The sequence below is a fragment of the Glycine max genome, chromosome 16, assembly GCF_000004515.6.
Source record: "Glycine max cultivar Williams 82 chromosome 16, Glycine_max_v4.0, whole genome shotgun sequence".
NCBI classification, from domain to species: Eukaryota; Viridiplantae; Streptophyta; class Magnoliopsida; order Fabales; family Fabaceae; genus Glycine; species Glycine max.
This window is the reverse complement of record NC_038252.2, coordinates 17,588,320-17,607,510: the sequence shown is the minus strand read 5'-3', so window position 1 is coordinate 17,607,510 and position 19,191 is coordinate 17,588,320. Positions and strand designations below refer to the sequence as shown.

General features: G+C 33.1%; 2 protein-coding genes across 3 annotated transcripts; both read right to left on the bottom strand.

The window, feature by feature from the left end:
* Positions 1-2,981: 2,981 nt before the first annotated feature.
* Positions 2,982-5,487, bottom strand: LOC100499797 (cysteine proteinase COT44). Its single transcript, XM_003547769.5, has 4 exons — positions 4,868-5,487; positions 3,963-4,198; positions 3,702-3,842; positions 2,982-3,435 (listed from the first exon to the last, which is right to left on the bottom strand). Exons 1-4 carry the CDS (start codon positions 5,319-5,321, stop codon positions 3,166-3,168), a joined length of 1,101 nt encoding a protein of 366 aa, XP_003547817.1. The 5' UTR covers positions 5,322-5,487; the 3' UTR covers positions 2,982-3,165.
* Positions 5,488-12,784: 7,297 nt separating this feature from the next.
* Positions 12,785-18,434, bottom strand: LOC100777505 (beta-1,4-xylosyltransferase IRX14). 2 transcript variants are annotated; one of them, XM_041010300.1, is made up of 4 exons: positions 17,535-18,432; positions 16,722-17,270; positions 13,897-13,954; positions 12,785-13,373 (listed from the first exon to the last, which is right to left on the bottom strand). In XM_041010300.1, exons 1-4 carry the CDS (start codon positions 18,260-18,262, stop codon positions 13,287-13,289), a joined length of 1,422 nt encoding a protein of 473 aa, XP_040866234.1. In that variant the 5' UTR covers positions 18,263-18,432; the 3' UTR covers positions 12,785-13,286. The 2 variants fall into 2 exon arrangements, with proteins under 2 accessions (XP_040866234.1, XP_003547816.1); XM_003547768.5 differs by lacking the exon at positions 13,897-13,954 and having other exon boundaries at positions 17,535-18,434.
* Between the last annotated feature and the right edge of the window lie 757 nt (positions 18,435-19,191).

Sequence of the window (19,191 nt, the reverse complement as noted above, 5' to 3'; positions counted from 1 at the left end):
AAAAAAGTTATTACCGTTTGAATTTTCTCCAATCTTCTGTTTTTAATTTTGAACATCTCGACATATTATGGGATTTAATAGGACATCCGAGAACAATTTATTGCAAATTTGAATTTGCTCGGATCTTCTGTTTTTAATTTTGAGCATATCGATATATTAGGGGACTCAATCAAACACCCGAGTAAAAAGTTATTTTCGTTTGAATTTCATGGATCTTCAAATTTTAATTTCGAGCGTCTCGATATATTACGGGACTCAACCGGATATCCGAGCAAAAAGTTATTGTCGTCCGAATTGTCATCTATCTTCCGTTTTTAATTTTGAGCGTATCGGTATATTACCGGACTCAATCGAACATTCGAGTAAAAAGTTATTACCGTTTGAATTTGCTCGAATCATCTGCTTTTAATTTCGAGCGTCTCGACATATTATGGAATTTAATCGGACATCCGAGAAACATTTTACTGCCATTTGAATTTTCTCGGATCTTCTGTTTTTTATTCCGAGCGGCTAGATATATTGCAGAACTCAATCGGACATTCGAGTAAAAAGTTATTGTCGTTTGCATTTGCTCAAATCATCTCTTTTTAATTTCGAGAGTCTCGATATATTACGTGACTCAATAGCACCTTCATGTAAAAAGATATTGTCGTCTGAATTTTCATGGACCTTCCGTTTTTAATTTCGAGCCTCTCGATTTATTACAGGACTCAATCGGACATCCGTGTAAAAAGTTATTGTCGACCGAATTGTCATCAATCTTTCGTCTTTAATTTCGTGCGTATCGATATATTACGAGACTCAATCTGACATTCGAGTAAAAAGTTATTGTCGTTTGAATATGCTCATATCTTCTATTTTTAATTACTAGGGTCTCGACATATTATGGGATATAATCGGACATCCAAGAAAAAAGTTATTACCGTTTGAATTTGCTCGAATCTTCTGTTTTTAATTTTGAACATCTCGACATATTATGAAATTTAATCGGACATCCGAGAACAATTTATTGCCATTTGAATTTGGTCGAATCTTGTGTTTTTAATTTTGAGCATATCGATATATTACGGGACTCCATCAAACACCCGAGTAAAAAGTTATTTTCGTTTGAATTTCATGGATCTTCTAATTTTAATTTCGAGCGTCTCGATATATTACGGGACTCAACCGGATATCCGAGCAAAAAGTTATTGTCGTCCGAATTGTCATCTATCTTCCGTTTTTAATTTTGAGCGTATCGGTATATTACGGGACTCAATCGAACATTCGAGTAAAAAGTTATTACCGTTTGAATTTGCTCGAATCATCTGCTTTAAATTTCGAGCGTCTCGACATATTATGGGATTTAATCGGACATCAGAGAAACATTTTACTGCCATTTGATATTTCTCGGATCTTCTGTTTTTAATGTCGAGCGGCTCGACATATTACAGGACTCAATCGGACATTCGAGTAAAAAGTTATTGTCGTTTGCATTTGCTCAAATCGTCTCTTTTTAATTTCGAGAGTCTCGATATATTACTTGACTCAATAGCACATTCCTGTAAAAAGATATTGTCGTCTAAATTTTCATGGACCTTCCATTTTTAATTTCGAGCGTCTCGATTTGTTACGGGACTCAATCGAACATCCGTGTAAAAAGTTATTGTCGACCGAATTGTCATCGATCTTCCATCTTTAATTTCGTGCGTATCGATATATTACGGGACTCAATCTGACATTCGAGTAAAAAGTTATTGTCGTTTGAATTTGCTCAAATCTTCTATTTTTAATTACTAGGGTCTCGACTTATTATGGGATATAATCGGACATCCAAGAAAAAAGTTATTACCGTTTGAATTTGCTCCAATATTCTGTTTTTAATTTTGAACATCTCGACATATTATGGGATTTAATCGGACATCCGAGAACAATTTATTGCCATTTGAATTTGCTCGGATCTTCTGTTTTTAATTTTGAGCATATCGATATATTACGGGACTCAATCAAACACCCGAGTAAAAAGTTATTTTCGTTTAAATTTCATGGATCTTCTAATTTTAATTTCGAGTGTCTCGATATATTACGGGACTCAACCAGATATCCGAGCAAAAAGTTATTGTTGTCCGAATTGTCATCTATCTTCCGTTTTTAATTTTGAGCGTATCGATATATTACGGGACTTAATCGGACATTCGAGTAAAAGGTTATTATCGTTTGAATTTGCTCGAATCATCTGCTTTTAATTTCGAGCGTCTCGACATATTATGGGATTTAATCGGACATCCGAGAAACATTTTACTGCCATTTTGAATTTTTTTGGATCTTCTAATTTTTATTTCGAGCGGCTCGACATATTACAGGACTCAATCGGACATTCGAGTAAAAAGTTATTGTCGTTTGCATTTGCTCAAATCGTCTCTTTTTAATTTCGAGAGTCTCGATATATTACGTGACTCAATAGCACATTCCTGTAAAAAGATATTGTCGTCTGAATTTTCGTGGACCTTCCGTTTTTAATTTCGAGGGTCGCGATTTATTACTGGACTCAATCGGACATCCGTGTAAAAAGTTATTGTCGACCGAATTGTCATCGATCTTCTGTCTTTAATGTCGTGCGTATCGATATAATACGGGACTCAATCTGACATTCGAGTAAAAAGTTATTGTCGTTTGAATTTGCTCAAATCTTCTATTTTTAATTACTAGGGTCTCGACATATTATGGGATATAATCGGACATCCAAGAAAAAAGTTATTACCGTTTGAATTTGCTCGAATCTTCTGTTTTTAATTTCGAACATCTCGACATATTATGGGATTTAATCGGACATCCGAGAACAATTTATTGCCATTTGAATTTGCTCGGATCTTGTGTTTTTAATTTTGAGCATATCGATATATTACGAGACTCAATCAAACACTCGAGTAAAAAGTTATTTTCGTTTGAATTTCATGGATCTTCTAATTTTAATTTCGAGGGTCTCGATAATGGAATAACAATGAGTGAAAACCAGTACAAATTGATAATCAGGTTCAGTTTTTTAGCCTGAAGAAATATATGTACAAGAATAGCCCAACAGACATATTCAATAGAAGCATCAAAGATAGCAGAAACATTTGCAACTTGAGCACTTGTTCCTCTTCCCAATTCCAAAGATCATAAATAACGATGATGGTTGTTATATCAAGCACTGCTAACATACACCTCATTGCTTTCATAAACTGAATTAGCAGAGATTAAACCATTCTTCACTGGGTAGGAGGCCTCCATTGTAATTCCACACTTGCCCGTGGGGGTTCTCACATTGCGTTGCATCTTGAAATAGCCATCCTCACCCCATCCAGTGCCCCATGAATTCCTCACCAGCCAGTAATCCACACCATTTTCAGAGCCATATCCAACAACAACCACACCATGGTCTAAACTTGTCCCACATTTACCAGTAAATACACCCTGAAAAAATAAAAGAACCAGAAATTGTTAGCACACATATGACATCTATACATTGTTGAATGTTGTTGTCTCAAGCTTCTTAACAATTTTTTTTCCATAGGAATCGAACACAGGTACCAGGAGATTTCCAACAACTCAGGCACACTGTTCAATCAATTGAGCTGGACAAGTAGCTTCTCATAAATTTTGGAGTTTGCACTTTGCACATTGCATAGTGTTTACATTACTGCTTAAGAACAATGTAGTAATCACTGTGAGACGCTTACCGATTGATAAAGTTGCAAATCTCTGCCAGAGGCTTCAATAGCAATGCTTACGGGTTGATGAGCGACAGCTTTCTTCAAGGCATTCTCATCATACGGTGGAACATCCTCGAACCCATCAATGTTCACAACCTTTGCATTTTTCTGCAGAAGTATTAGCCACTCAAATCATTAGAAACAAATCAAATGTTAAGTTTAATAACATACTAGTATCAGGCAAGGTTAATTTTTTTTCTTTCTTGTTTCAAAGATTGGTATAGTGACCTTAGTTGGATCACAGATGCCATCAAAGCCACGGTATGGGTAATCTTTGTCTGTGTCAATGCCTCCATTTTGAATGATGAATTCGAATGCATAGTCCATAAGGCCACCATTGCATCCTTCATTGTAGGCTCTGTCACAGTCCACAAGTTCTTGTTCAGATAAGGACACAAACTTCCCTGTCACTATCTTGTTTATTGCTTCCACTGTGGCCACCGTTGAGAACGCCCAACAACTTCCTGCATCAAGTAAAAAAAATAAAATTAAATCAAGAACAACTCAAAACATCAGATTTCAAAAAGTTATACTTAAATGCTTTTGAATTTTCAGAAGAAAAAAAAAAACTCAAGCACCACTTAAATAATACGGAAATGAGTTTTTTTTAGATCACATATATGTTTCACTAAAGACAATTAAATTGAAATAACTCCATAGGTTGATCTATATGTGTTTGGTAGTATGTCAATCAACTTACAAACACATAAAAATCTATTTGTACACATTCAATTCAATATTTTTCTTTGATTGTAGTTTTATTTTATTTTTATTTTTTGGTTAAAAATAATACATTTAATCATACTCACTTTTTTAAATTTAAGATATTGCTACTTCACAATCTATGCAATCAAGTTAATTATTTATATTGTTAACAAAAATCTCAAAACAGTTTAAAATATCTAAAAAGACATTTAAAAAGAAAAAGGGGTATCTTTTATCAAAGTTAGAGAAATCTGTTATAGTTGAATTATAAAACAAATCCTTATCTGATAAGTAACCTTAACTAGCAAAAAAGCTGTTACACTTGAATTTAAAACAAGTCCCTAACTGATTACTAAATCTAAAATCCTTAGATAACAAACATTATCTTTACCATAAGAAAAGGAAAAATGATAGGAAAAAATACTCACCACAACTTCCCTGATCTTTGATTGGAGCAACTGCACCCTTCACCCTCCAATCCACGTGCACCGGCAACCGGTCACCGGCACTGTACGCGTAGCGGTGACCGGTGCTCTTGGTTTTCATGAGCCTGCGTTTGGCATCACTCTTGGTGCCAAAATACATGACACGGTATTCCTCATTTGTCATGTCAGCAAACTGGTTCAACCCAAGTTTGTAAGTGTTGTTCTGGTTGTTGTTGTGCTCTTGTATGAACCCCAAGTTGTCTTTGAAAACTTGGAACCTCTTGTCCTTCTCTCTCAACCCATTGTACACCTTTTGGTGCTTCACCAACCACTCCTCGTACATGGTCATGACCTCATTGTCGGTGTAGTTGGTGATGGTGGAGGTGTCAATAGCACATGACAAAGTGAAAGAAAGAAAGAGCAAGGTGGATGTCACCAAGGTTATTATTGAAGCCATGGTTGATGTTTGGAAGAGGAGAGAATAAAGGGTGAACAAGTTTAGAATTGAAACTAAGGTTGGAGGGTTTGAAAGGTTGTTGTTGGTGGTGGTGGGAGGAATGGGGAGTGTGAGGCTATATAGAGGGAGAAAAAGTGTTTAATATTTGAAGGGGGGTTGATGAATGGTGCCAAAAGGGAAATAACTTAGGCAAGTGGTAAATGAATATGAAATAGTTTGAATTGAATACATTGGTGATGGAAATTGGAAATGTAACGCAATTAAAGAGAATTGCCACACCACGTGACCTCTGATCAGTTGATATGCTGAATAATTGAAATCTAGGATTATGGAAATCAGTATCTATTCATTTCATTTTATTGGCGTATTAATTAATTCGTGAATATACAAAGGCAGTTTACTATTCTTCCATTTTTTTATTATTCTTCCAAAAATTAAAAATAATAATAATATAACTACATGCATTATCATGTCATTGAATTTGTTGTGCTTGATTGCTTTCAATAAAATAATTTAATTATTTGAAGGTACTACTACTATACAGTACTCCTTTTAGTATTTCTACAAGAAAAAATAACAAAATATGTTAATAAAATAATGATATTTTAATATCAATTAAACTGTTATCTCTTTTAATATATTATTTTTAACATATTTAATTCTATCTTGAATTTAAATATATTTTAAAAGAAAATCATCAATAATTAAATTTTAAATTTATGTTTTAATATACTTTGTGTTTAGTTAATTTTTTTTAGAATATATATTATAATTATTAAAATATTTTTATTACTAAAATATATTAATGATTAATTTTTTTATTATGTCTTAACAAATGTGAAATAATTTTTTGGTCTTATATTTCAGAGAATAATTAACTAGCCGTGAAATAAACTTTCCAACTAAATTGGAAAAAATTAAATATATTTTATCTTTTCACAATATTTAATATATTTGTTTTTTTATTTAATACTTACTTTCTATAAAATGTTAGGAGAATTTGTTAGAGAATATAATAAAAAAGATATAATATTATTCATAATGAAATAATGCTTCATGAATATTGGTATGTGTGATAGGCTAATAGCATGGCCTTGCAATGAAGGGAACGAATCCCTACCTTTCCTTTCATCTTCCAAACCTTAACCTTTCTGTTTGGATAAACAATTTCAAAATTTCAATGAATTTGAAATGTTTTGATTTTAATTTCCTTCATTTTTCAAATGTTTTGTTTGGATAAATCAATTCAAATTTCTTTCATTTTAAATTCTTTATTTTGATAGGACAATTCAATTTTCTCCGTATGCAAAATTTCAATTTTATATTTTAAATAAATGAAATTTTAATATTAAACTTTATAGAAAATAAACACAATCTAATTTTGAAATATTAATTAAAAAATATTTTCAATTTTTAATAATTTATAAATACGAAATATTGATAATTTTAATTAGGGTTGTTTTGCCTGACTACAACCAGTGATATTTTTAAATCGACATCAACCAAAGTTATTTTTCGGTCGGTATCAAATAGTGTTTTTTTTTTAAAAGTATGTCGGGAATATTTGTCAGCTGACGCCAGTCAAGGCTATTTTTTGGCTAACGTTGGTTGAGTCTATTTTAAAGCTGATGTTGGCTAGATTTTTTTTACCAATGTCGGCCTAAAAAATCCTAGCAGACGTTGACAAAAAAATCTACCCAATATCGGCTAAAAAATAGCTTGGTCAATGCCGACTAATAGAACTTACCCGACGTCGGCTGAAAAATAGCCCTAACCAATGTCGGACAAAAAATCCTACCCAACATCGGCTATAAAATAGCCTTGGCTGATGTTGGCTAAAAAATAGTTCTGACCGATGTCGACCGAAAAAACTCTAGTGGATGTCGACTGTAAGAACCTAATGGATGTCGACTAAAAATAGTCATGCCCGATGTCGATCAAAAATACCTAGTTGGTGTTAGCAGAAAAAACCCTAGCCAACATCAACCAAAAAACCTAGTTAATGTGGTTATGAAATAGCTCTGGCTGATGTTAGCCAGAAAACCATAGTTGATGCCAGCAAAAAAATCCTAACCGATGTCAGCTAAGAAAATCTGTTGACATCAGCCAAAAAACCCTAGCTAACATCAGCTAAAAAATAACCCTAGTCGATATTGGCTAAAAAATAGCTTTGACTAATGTTGGCTATAAAAACCTAACTAATGTCGGCTGAAAAACCCTAACAGGTGTCTACTCAAAAGTTAGTCATGACCGATGTTAATAGAAAAATGTAGCCAATGTCTACCAGAAAAATCATTGGTCCCCCCCCACCCTCCCCCAAACCTGTATGACAATGACAAAAAAAAATCCTTTGGCCGCCGTTAGCAAAAATTTCCCATGACTGACGTCTGTGAGAAAATAACCCTAATCAACATCATCTAAAAAAATCTTAGCCGATATCGACAAAAAATAGCTTTGGTTGACTTCATACAAAAAAATTATGACCAAAAAAACCTCGGGCAACGTCAATGAAAAACAACTTATGTCGATATCAGCTGTAAAAACTTTGGTCACTCGTAGTTGTGAGTGTTGAGCGAGAAAGAGTCACGAGCAAGAACGTGAGTTAGAGTGAGAATCTCCAGAAAAAGAATTTCAAATTCTATATTTTTTGAGAGAATTTAAAATCCCTTTGTTTTAGTCAATCAAAATTATTCATAAAAATACCAAAAATTAAATCTCATTTCAAATACTCTATCCAAACAAGCTATTTTACCATGAATCATTTTAAATTTCTTGAAAAAATGAATTCCCATATTAAATTGCTCCATCCAAATACACTATAACAATGTATTTGGATGGAGTAATTTAACAGAGGAATTCATTTTTTTCAAGGAATTTAAAATGATTCATGATAAAATAGTTTGTTTGGATAGAGTATTTGAAATGAGATTTAATTTTTGATATTTTTATGAATTATTTTGATTGACTATCAAATTCTCTCAAAAAATATAAAATTTGAAATTCCTTTTTTTTGGAGATGCTTACTCTACCTCACGTTCTTGCTCACAACTCTTTCTCGCTCAACACTCACAACTACGGGTGACCAAAGTTTTTACGGTTGATATCAACATAAGTTGTTTTTCACTAACGTTGGCCGATGTTTTTTCGGTCAGAATTTTTTTGTATGATGTCAACCAAAACTATTTTTTGTCGATATCGACTAAGATTTTTTTTAGATGATGTTGGTTAGGGTTATTTTCTCAATGACGTCAATCATGGGAAAATTTTGCTAATGTCGGCCAAGGATTTTTTTGGTCGTTGTCATCCAGGTTTTTTCAGTTGATATTGACCAATGATTTTTTTGGCCGACGTTGACTATATTTTTTCTACTGACATTGGTCATGACTAACTTTTGAGTAGACACCTGTTAGAATTTTTCAGCCGACGTCAGCTAGATTTTTCCAGCCAAAGCTATTTTTTAGCAAATATCGGCTAGGGTTATTTTTTAGCCGATGTTAGCTTTGGTGTTTTGGCTTATGTCAACTAGATTTTCTTAGCCGACATCGGTTAGGATTTTTTTGCTGACATCAACTAGGATTTTTTGGCTGACATCAGCAAAGCTATTTCTTAACCACATTAGCTAGGCTTTTTGGTTGATGTTGACTAGAATTTTTTTTGCTGACACCAGCTAAGTATTTTTGACCGACATCGGGCATGACTATTTTTAGTTGACATCGACTAGGTTCTTACAATCGACATCCACTAGAGTTTTTTTGGTCGACATCGGTCAGAGCTATTTTTTAGCCAACATCAGCCAAGGCTATTTTATAGCCGATGTTGGGTAGGGTTTTTTGTCTGACATTGATTAGGGCTATTTTTTAGCCAACTTTGACTAGGGATTTTTCAGCGAACGTTGACCAATGATTTTTTCAGCCGACATCGGGTAGGTTCTATTGGTCGACATCGACCAAACTATTTTTTTGGCTGACGTTGACTAAAAGTAGCCTTGGTCAATGTCGTTCGAAAAGATCCTAGCCGGTGTCGGCCAAACGAAACCCTAGCCGATGTTCGTAAAAAAATCTAGCCAACATCGACTGAAAAATAGACTCAACCAATGTTAGCCAAAAAAATAGCCCCGACTGATGTCAGCTAATAAATATTTTCAACATACTTTGACAAAAAAGAATCTTATTTGATGTCGACTGAAAAATAGTCTTGGTTGATACTGGTTTAAAAACATCACTGGTTGTGGTCAGACAAAACAACCCTAGCTAAAATTATCAATATTTTGTATTTATAAATTATTAAAAATTGAAAATATTTTTTAATTAATATTTCAAAATTAGATTGTATTTATTTTCTATAAACTAAATTTCATCTATTTAAAATATAAAATTGAAATTTTACATATGGAGGAAATTGAATTGCCCTATCCAAACAAAAAATTTAAAATGGAAAAAATTTGAATTGATTTATCCAAACAAAACATTTAAAAAATAAAAGAAATTAAAATTAAAACAATTTAAATTTTAGACATTTTAAATTCCTTGAAATTTTAAAATTCCTAATCAAGCTAACGAAAAGTCATTTTACCTTTTACTTTCGATTTGGGAGACTAAGTGCTCTTTAGTTGCATATGGATAGACCAGTAGTATGTTTTGATAACACCAGCAATCAATTCTATTTAAGATATTATTTATTGTTTTATCTTTACCATAAAATAATTAATTATTTTTCATTATGAATATAATCCAAACATACATGGGAAGATAAAGATTGCTGGTTAGCTATATATATAAAAAAACATTGGTTAAAGTTGCGTGACTTGGAGATACAAAATTGATGAAGCGATTAAGAAGAAAAAAAAACACAAAAAAGAAAAGCCACAAATTCAATCCCTCTCATTGATAAAAAAATAATTAATTAAAAATTAAAATTGGCAGAAAAAAAAGTTGTGTGTGACTTGAAAAAAGCTTGTGATTCCTGCGCAATGGGCAAAAATAATTTGATATCCACAACTTGCAAAGGGGTCGGTGGTGGAGTCTGATTGATTGTGGAATGGATCAGAATCAGATCATATAACTGTCCAACTTGCTAGCACTTGGGAACTCATGATTCATGGGCATGGCTCCCCTGACTTTGGAAATAAGAAATCCACCCTTATCATCATAAGAATTAAATAATAGTAATATCTTATTTGGAACTATATCATACCATTTAAATATTTGCAAGGTGCATGTCACAAATTGTATGTAGATAGATAGAGATAATTTTTTTGAAACATTATTGGTCCATATAGCTCTTCAGCTGCATCTCATTCACAGAACTGGCCAAGTTAGTTCTATATATGGTTTTCTGGATGGATCTGGTTGGAATGTATGTATTTTTTAAGAATATTTTCTCATTTTTTACAATTCTTTAAAAGATGTAAATCTCTTGATTTTGTAATCCATCAAATCTCAGAAGCATCATAAATACGTCTTTAGATGAAATTTTAAGCGATTCTAGACTCTTTAATATATTGTGCGTTTGGATAATAAATGTGAATTGATTTTAGTATATATAATTATGATGACATTATGGAAAAGCTGAAACAATTATTCGTTGCTTCACTCCTATCTTAATTTTTAAATCAATTTTAAACTGTTTCTTTTCTTTAATAATAAAGTAAAATATATTTACATTTTAAATACCTATCTTCTCATTATAATTATATCGCATGCAGTTTAATTTAAACTACAAGAATCCTAAACACCGAATTAGGAATGGTTTCATCCCAACCTTTAAAATATGTCTGTTATTTTTGTTTGCCTTTTCAGATAATGTAACTTTTTTTAGAAAAAATAATTTTACAAATTATCATGATAAAATATTTTTTTTTATACAAAACTATCCTTATTAAAAATTTAGAACATAATTATAAATTTACTTAGTGTGTGTTTGTAAAGTTGACTTTGAATCAAGGTGATTTTACAAATTGATTTTAAATAAACATGAGTCAATTATAACATAATTTTTGTTTGAATAACATATATTAAAGAATAATTTTGTCACCCAAAATTTAATTTTGAGTTTTAAATTATCAAAATATGCATGCAAATGTGTTTTATCTTTGCTAATAATCAAGACAATAGGAGTCTTGGAACACATTTTGTTACTGAAGTTTTTCTTAATTAATAAATGTTAATTATTAATAATTTATTAATTTTCATTAGCAGAAGGAATTAAACCTTCAATTTTCTCCTCCTTTTCCTCTTAACTCAAGTTTAAGGTGATGAAGAAGCTATTTTTAATTGCTTAAAAGAGACTTGAGTCCAAAATTCAAAATCATGTTTCCACACACATCCAAACATCTTGATCAATGCAAAAATCATGTTTGAATAATTCAAGACACAAGATGTGATATCAAGAAATGAGGGTATTATTAAAAAATAATTATTGCTTTCTTATTTTTTAAAATAATAAATATATTCAAACTAAAACACCTTGAAGAGGCATGCTACGTATAATATGAAACCCAGGGATTAATTCAATGAATCCATGAATACTCAATTCTTCAAATGGCATGAAAATGCAAAATTGTGGTCAGGCCAGCATAAGATGACCTTTCAGGGGTATGCTGCCAATGCTAAACAAACTAGTCCCGAGGAAGATAGATTCTAGATTGGTTTGAATCTTCATGTCATGTGCTATGGTGTTAGAATATTGCCCGATCTATGTTATAAAAAGAATAAGTATAATTTATGACATAGTTTTATTTATCGGATGATGATTTTATAAAATATGCATGGAATTATAATGGTTGTTTTTATCATTAGAAATCATGATTTATAAATCACACTTTAGTTGATGATATTATTGTGGAATGAAATATTAGATTTAATAATATAAATATTCTTAATGAGAAAAACTCTTTTTTAATAACTTGTGTGAAAAGGAGCAAACACCATTTATTCACAAGGAAACAAACATGTTTAAAGTGATTTAGAAAAAAAACTCATAAAAAGTGTTTTAGAATAACTAATCAACAAATTTACTACAACATTTTTTTATGTTGCTCTGAATGATAATTATGTTTCGAAATATTTTTTTAAAATTATTTCACGTATTTACACAATTTTTATTCTATAAAGCTTAAGACATGGACTTAAAATGATTGCAAGACAAGGATAAGTTAAAAATGAATTGGAATAAAAAAAAGGATAATAATTGTTATTATATTAAACAAATAAGAATTTGTTAAAAATAAATCAATGTCATTATATTGAATATAGAATCATCAATCGGGCAGTGATTTCCAATTTTATGAAATGAGGTATAAAACAAAATCATTCTACGCTTTTCTTTTACTATGTTTTTACATGAGAAGTTAGGCATGATTTTTCGTAAGTACTAAAATTCTTATTTGGCAAGATTACTTAACTCGTGTATAAAATGTCCCTTTGGAAATGTCCCTTTAAAAGGCAACTGTGGATATATTCCTGTGAAGAAGAATTTCTATTTCATTGAAAAGATTGAAGAAAAATTATACAAGCTTCCTCTGATGAAGCAAATGCTGCAGAACAAAGTTGACATTACCTTTCAGGCGAACAAATATATATATCACCCCAACAAAAAAATGAGGAAAAAAACAATATAGAAAAAAATTGTTGAAATCAAACTCGAATGCACATATGCTGGTCCACCGTAGTAACTACACACAGTATATGAATCCTATTCCTATTCCTATCCAGTAAGAACATGAGCTTCTGCATCTGTTCAATCCAGATTCTTGTCAACGAGGAGCAGCAGTTTCGTAACCACAAGGCACAGTGTATTTCTAAAATGCACATATTAACATTTCAGTTTTTTTCAGAATGTGTAGAGACTTGCACACCTATCACTTTGGCATCATGCTTTCTCTTACTTCGAGTGCGCCTCGATCTAGATGTTCTAGTCTTTGTAGAATGCTTGGTCGTCTGATCTTGTGTGCCAAGTAGCTCTTTTTCATTGGTTGGGAGCTGAGGAGGAGCATCTGGCCATGGAGTGCGTTTTGATGGGACTGTGATGTCCAGAGGAGGGTCGATTACCCATCTGCATGAAATTGCATCAAATGGTCAGGGATATGCTCATATGCACCGAAAATAATTTAAAGTTCTAAGAAGATATGAACCGGGTTATATTTGTTGGATGAATCTGATTGAGATGTGCACTGAAAATAAACTTCATGATTTTCAGAGAAGATTGAAGGGATGAAAAAAATGATGCCATGAAATTTGAGAAATGACTTTTCTGAGGGTATTAGCTGGCAGAAACAAACTATTAACAGAAGAAACAAGTAAATGAAAACAGAAACCAAGAAAAACATAGGGCATGCGTATATATATAAATTTTTCAGAGAAATTATAGGGATGAAACAAAAAGAGATATCATACTCCACACATTTGAAAAATGACATCAGATTTTGAGGGAACTAAGTAGCTGGCAGGTTGAGATTTCAGAAGTCAAACAACAAACAACTCAATGAAAAATGAAAACCAAGAAAAAACAACGGAAGGTCATGAATATATGATTATAATCAACTATAAGAATAATGTGTAAGATCATAAACGAATACTTTAATTTTATGAGCACACAACCATGCGTTCTTCAAAATTATCACTTGTTGAAAAAACCTGAAATGAGTAAAACAGAAATGATAAATAACATCAACAGTTTTTCACTGTTAAAGGACCTTACAAGTTACTCTCTCCGGTCTCGAGTATAAGCAAAAAAAATTCCTTGTATCTTGGTCTCAAATATAAGAAAACCTTAACTAATTTCGCCTTATTTAATGATACTATTTTCAAAATACTTTTCATATAACAGGGGTTTTATTTCGGAAGACTATTTTTTATGCTTGATATCAAATTCCAATGAAAGGATAATTTATGAAAAAAGTTTATTTTTTAATTGGGATCGACACAATTTAATGAAGTCAACTAATTTTCTTAATAATGTGAAATGATTTTTCTTTTACTTATAATCTGAGACCAGAGGGAGTATAACTTAATTTATAGATAGCATTTTAATAACAGTTCACTTTTTTATTTGCATTCACTGAGTGAAGAACTTTACAAAAGATGATGCCAGAATACTTGCTTTTGTGACAAGTGACTACACATACAAATGTAGGAAAATATTCTGAAAATTCGCAGGACTATGACACAGATCCTAAGCTCAACATTCACAATCAAACATCCAGGAAGTCATGGACAAGTTGTACAGTTGCATATTCTGATAATTCACTGGACAAAGACCCAGAGATCCTAAGCCCAACATTCACCATCAAACATTCAGGAAGCCATGGACAAAAGTCCAGTGGCATATTCTCTAAGATATCAACTAAAAATTTCCATCTAACAACATTGGGTTGTACAGTTGGATGCTATTTGGTTTTCTTCTAAAGAGTTCAGCTAAGTGTGAAAACAAACATGACTTTTGTGTCCTGTAGTTTCTAGCATTTGATGGGAAAAGGAAATCTACAATGAGAAATGATTGTTGCACAAGAAAAGTTATCTCACAAGCTAACATGAGCTTTATGAGCCAAAGGTAGGAGAAAAATGAAGAGAATGAAAAAAGAAAATTAATTGAATAGTGGCAATGAGATGTGTTGGAGAAATGGGTACAAGTAACAGAACCCATCTACAATTCTATTTAAAGGAGCTATCAGCTATCACAAAAAATGGTTCAAGTTATTGATATTGATTAAACATGTGATATAAAAGGACTTAACTGAACCTGTTTCTCTGCAATTTGGAGCTAATGGAGTACCTAGGACCAAATAAATCACTATATCAAAAATTCCTTGTTATAATTTTGATATTTTGAGTTCAGACACATGTAAAGCCTGCAATCTACACCTAAAAGCCTGCAATCTCCCTCAACTGCATTATATTTCCTTATTAAGTAGTATATACGTGTTTACTACTACCTCTGTTTCATATCTATTGATGTTTTAGCTTCCTTTTTTTTCAAAACTAATGGTATTTTATAAATATAAAGTCTTCCTAAATTTTTCCCCACCAATATCCCTATTTTATAATTGCTACAATAGTAATTTATCACAAGTAATGGGATATTAAATAAGAATACTTCAGTCTAAATACAACAATATTTTACATATAGTAAATGCTCTTTAATATGTGTGCTTTATCCTTAAACATCGATACATATGGAATGGAAGTAGAATATATCATTATGATCATGCAATGTTGAAATTGTGTAGTCTACAATAAGATGTAATGTGATGTTAAAACCTAAAGTACTAATAGAGTTTAATGTCTATGCACAGATGGTGTAAAACAATTTTATACCATCATCCAATCACAAATCACCATTTGAATTATTTTAAGATAAATATTTTAAAAGTCAACAAACTTACCATATATGATGGATTGCGATTAGATGAATGTGTAAAACTTTTTACACTGTCAGTGCATAACCTTTTTTTCTCATACTAATAACCCTAACTAAATAGAAAAACAAATAATGAAATATTAGGTAATATTGAAACTTAGAAAATGGGCAAACTAGTCCTAAGAGATAATCTTTAAGAAACCCTAAAATGTTTTAGGATACAATCTAGATATTATTAAATACTCCAAATAATTCTATAATACAAAATTGATATTTATGAGATATTCCAACACTGCCCATCGAACTAGAGCTTACTAAGCTTTAAGTTTGCTATAAATAAACCCTTTCAAAATACTAGTATATGATTGAGGTGATCTAGTAGTCAAGTTTCAGTGAGATTTGGTTGAGTGAACCAGGTCTCATACTTGACCAGTTATATGTCCACAATGAAGGCAGGAGAATCAATAGAAAGGTCTAGAACAAAGTCTGTGAACTCATGTGTCAACAATGAAGGCAGACAGCAGTAACAACTAACAAATAAGTCCACAATTAAGGCTAGGCACTACATAGTCACGTGTTAGTAATGAAAGTTGAACTCTTACATAGTGTTCACGAATTGACTCAAAATCAAGGCTGGACACTCGCATGCCAGCAATGAATCTGAATCTTCTCCTACTGCTCAGTAGCCAATTGAAGTAACGTCATCAGGTTCATATTAACCATAGAAACACCAATTGCATTGTTTTTTTTTTATCAGCACACCAATTGCATTGTATATCCTTTTATTTTAGCATACTACCAAGAAAATTAAATATCTCAATCTAAAGTGTTGAACACTCTAATTTTCTGTTAATGTTGACTTCTAGCTTTCATCTGTTGCACCAGCAGCATAACAAAACTACTCCCACATAAAATCACATATATGACTAAAAAGAACTATATAGACTTAACTTAAGTACTATTTCTTTATACCAGCCAAGTAAGCTGTTTCAAGGGGTAACTTTATAACAGTAAATCATAGGTAATTGAGAGAAGATGACTCACTGGGCAGGGAATTTGCTGTCTGTGCGAGCTTCAACCCGCAGCCACCAAAGCAAAACCTGGTGTCCACAACTACCAAGTGGTTCAACCACATAAGTCTCCCTGAGCAGAGACAGTGGACTCTCTATATCCTCATCAATCCCATCTAACTCTTTAAGATCCTTAATCCAGTCCGGCTTATCATCAAGATCCTTCCAAAGCAACCTGGAATTCAACACAAACCCAGCCCACTCAAGCTTTCTGGGCAGCACAGGTGCCAGATCATCTATGTAAACTGCACTTTTGCCAGCATATCGCAACTTATTAAAGGTATGCCACCCAACCAAATTATTGGTCGCATTACAAGCAGGACCTTGCACTGGCATTGGCGGGGCCTCCTCCTCACCCTGTAGGGTCGAAGATTCATCTGCACCACCTGAATGGACAAGAATCCCTACCGAAACTGCCCCTATCCACTTCACACTTTGAATCTCATCAAACAGCTCCATGCTATGCATATTGCTATCATCCGCAAACATCACAATTCCATCCAGCCTCTCTTTTCTCACAATCCTGTTCCACCCCACGACAAATCAATCAAATCAAATATTTTAAATAACAACAAACTAAATCTTCAAAACCATGCAATTACAAATGCTTTTAATTTTAATCTTCAAACGGATGCAATCCTATTTGAGCCAGGTAAGACTATTATAGGTAACAAACTATTCCTTATGTGGAGCAATTGTGTCTTATGTGCCAATTAGCGGGAAAATCAGTATATCTCAAATTGAAAATATAAGCATTGGAATTAAAAAAAAAGGCAGAAATGTTGACCTTAAAGCATGAAGGCGCATTCGAGCCTCCAATTTGTGTCTATCGTTCCATGAAATCGGCATTCGGTGATTGAAGCCAACGTGGATGGTTCTGAGTCCTGACTTGGCTATAATGGAAGCGGTCTTATTGGTGACTTGTCCGGCCTCCACGACGATCCAAACGACTTCGTACGGCGCGAGCATGAGCGAGTGCATGACGCCGCTCAAGTGAAGCTTCTGGAACGTGCGCACGTGCGTCGGCGTGACTGCAATAACCGTTTTCGGCATTTTCACTCCGAACAGCGTCCTCTGCTCCCTCTGGACTCTCTCGATTATGCGGTGCGCCTTCATCACCTCCTCCGGATTCGGATGCGGCCACGGCCGGACTCGGATCCCGTGCCGTCCGACCACCACACGGCTGCCGGCGGCGGTAGGGTTCGCCGGAGTCGCCGTGATGCTCTTCGCGATCGGGCTGGCGGTGGCGAGGGTGGAATGCACGACGAATGGAGCGGAGATTTCGCCGCCGCCGCCGCGGGAGGCAGCGGAGAAGAGGAACAGGAAGACGAGGCGGGAGAAGCGGAAGCCGATGACGACGCTGACGAGGCAGCACGCGGCGTGGAGGAGGAGCCAGAAGGTTCTCGCCGCCGGAGACTTGCCGGAGACTTCGCCGGAGGAGTCCAACGGCAGCGATCCTCTGAAGCTGTTGCTCCGGCGGTTGAGGTAGCTCTGCTGCAACGACGAGAGCTTCATTCTATCTCTCGATTGTGACGAAACTTTGAATCTAATAATGTTTAGTTGCTTTGAAGCTAGAATTAGAAAGAAAGAATGAAGAGGGTAGTGAAGGGTGATGATGGTGATGGCAATGCTCAACGATGAATTGAATCGTTAAGTTTATTTATTTATTATTATTGAGTTTATGAGTAAATTGGGATTAAGAAGGTGATAATTGGGATTATAGTAGCAGCGAAACTAGAGGGCGTACACGTGTGCAAAGGCTATTGGGTAGAGAGATTTAATTTCCCTAATTCCGGTTTACTGAGAAATTAAAGTGCGTAGACTCATTTATTACCTAATCAATGAAAAGGGTGAAGTCACTAATTAAGGTCAACGAGGCTTAAACTTCTAACCGCCTAGTAGCAACTAGTACTAGCAACTAGCAAGTCTTACCAATTTCTATGCAGTGCTTCCTAATAAATGGTGGGACTAGTAATTAATGAATAAAAATTAAAAAAAATGTGTTAAAATACGTTAAAAAATAAAGGTAGGAGTTTATTAATTACTCCCTCCTTAAATCCAAGAGTCATTAAACTAATTCACATATTTCTTTAAGAAAAATAGGTAATACAATTAGTAGTATTAAATTTATTAAAAACTTATATTATTTTACAAAAATTATTTTTAAGTGTATTGAGATTCATAATTTTTCTTTTTTCATTTAATTAGTTGGAACATTATTTTTTTATTTAATCTTTATAAGAGAGATAATGTATTTACTTTTAAATATATAATATCTATTACAAAACAATAAAAAGTATTTTGATAAAAATTAATTAATGTAAAAGATAATTTAAAAAATTCTTATAAAAGAGATAAATAAAACAAAAAAAATATTATATTTAGCGATGCATGAATATATTTTAATAAAAATATTTTTTGAAGAAAATTAATTTGATTGCGAA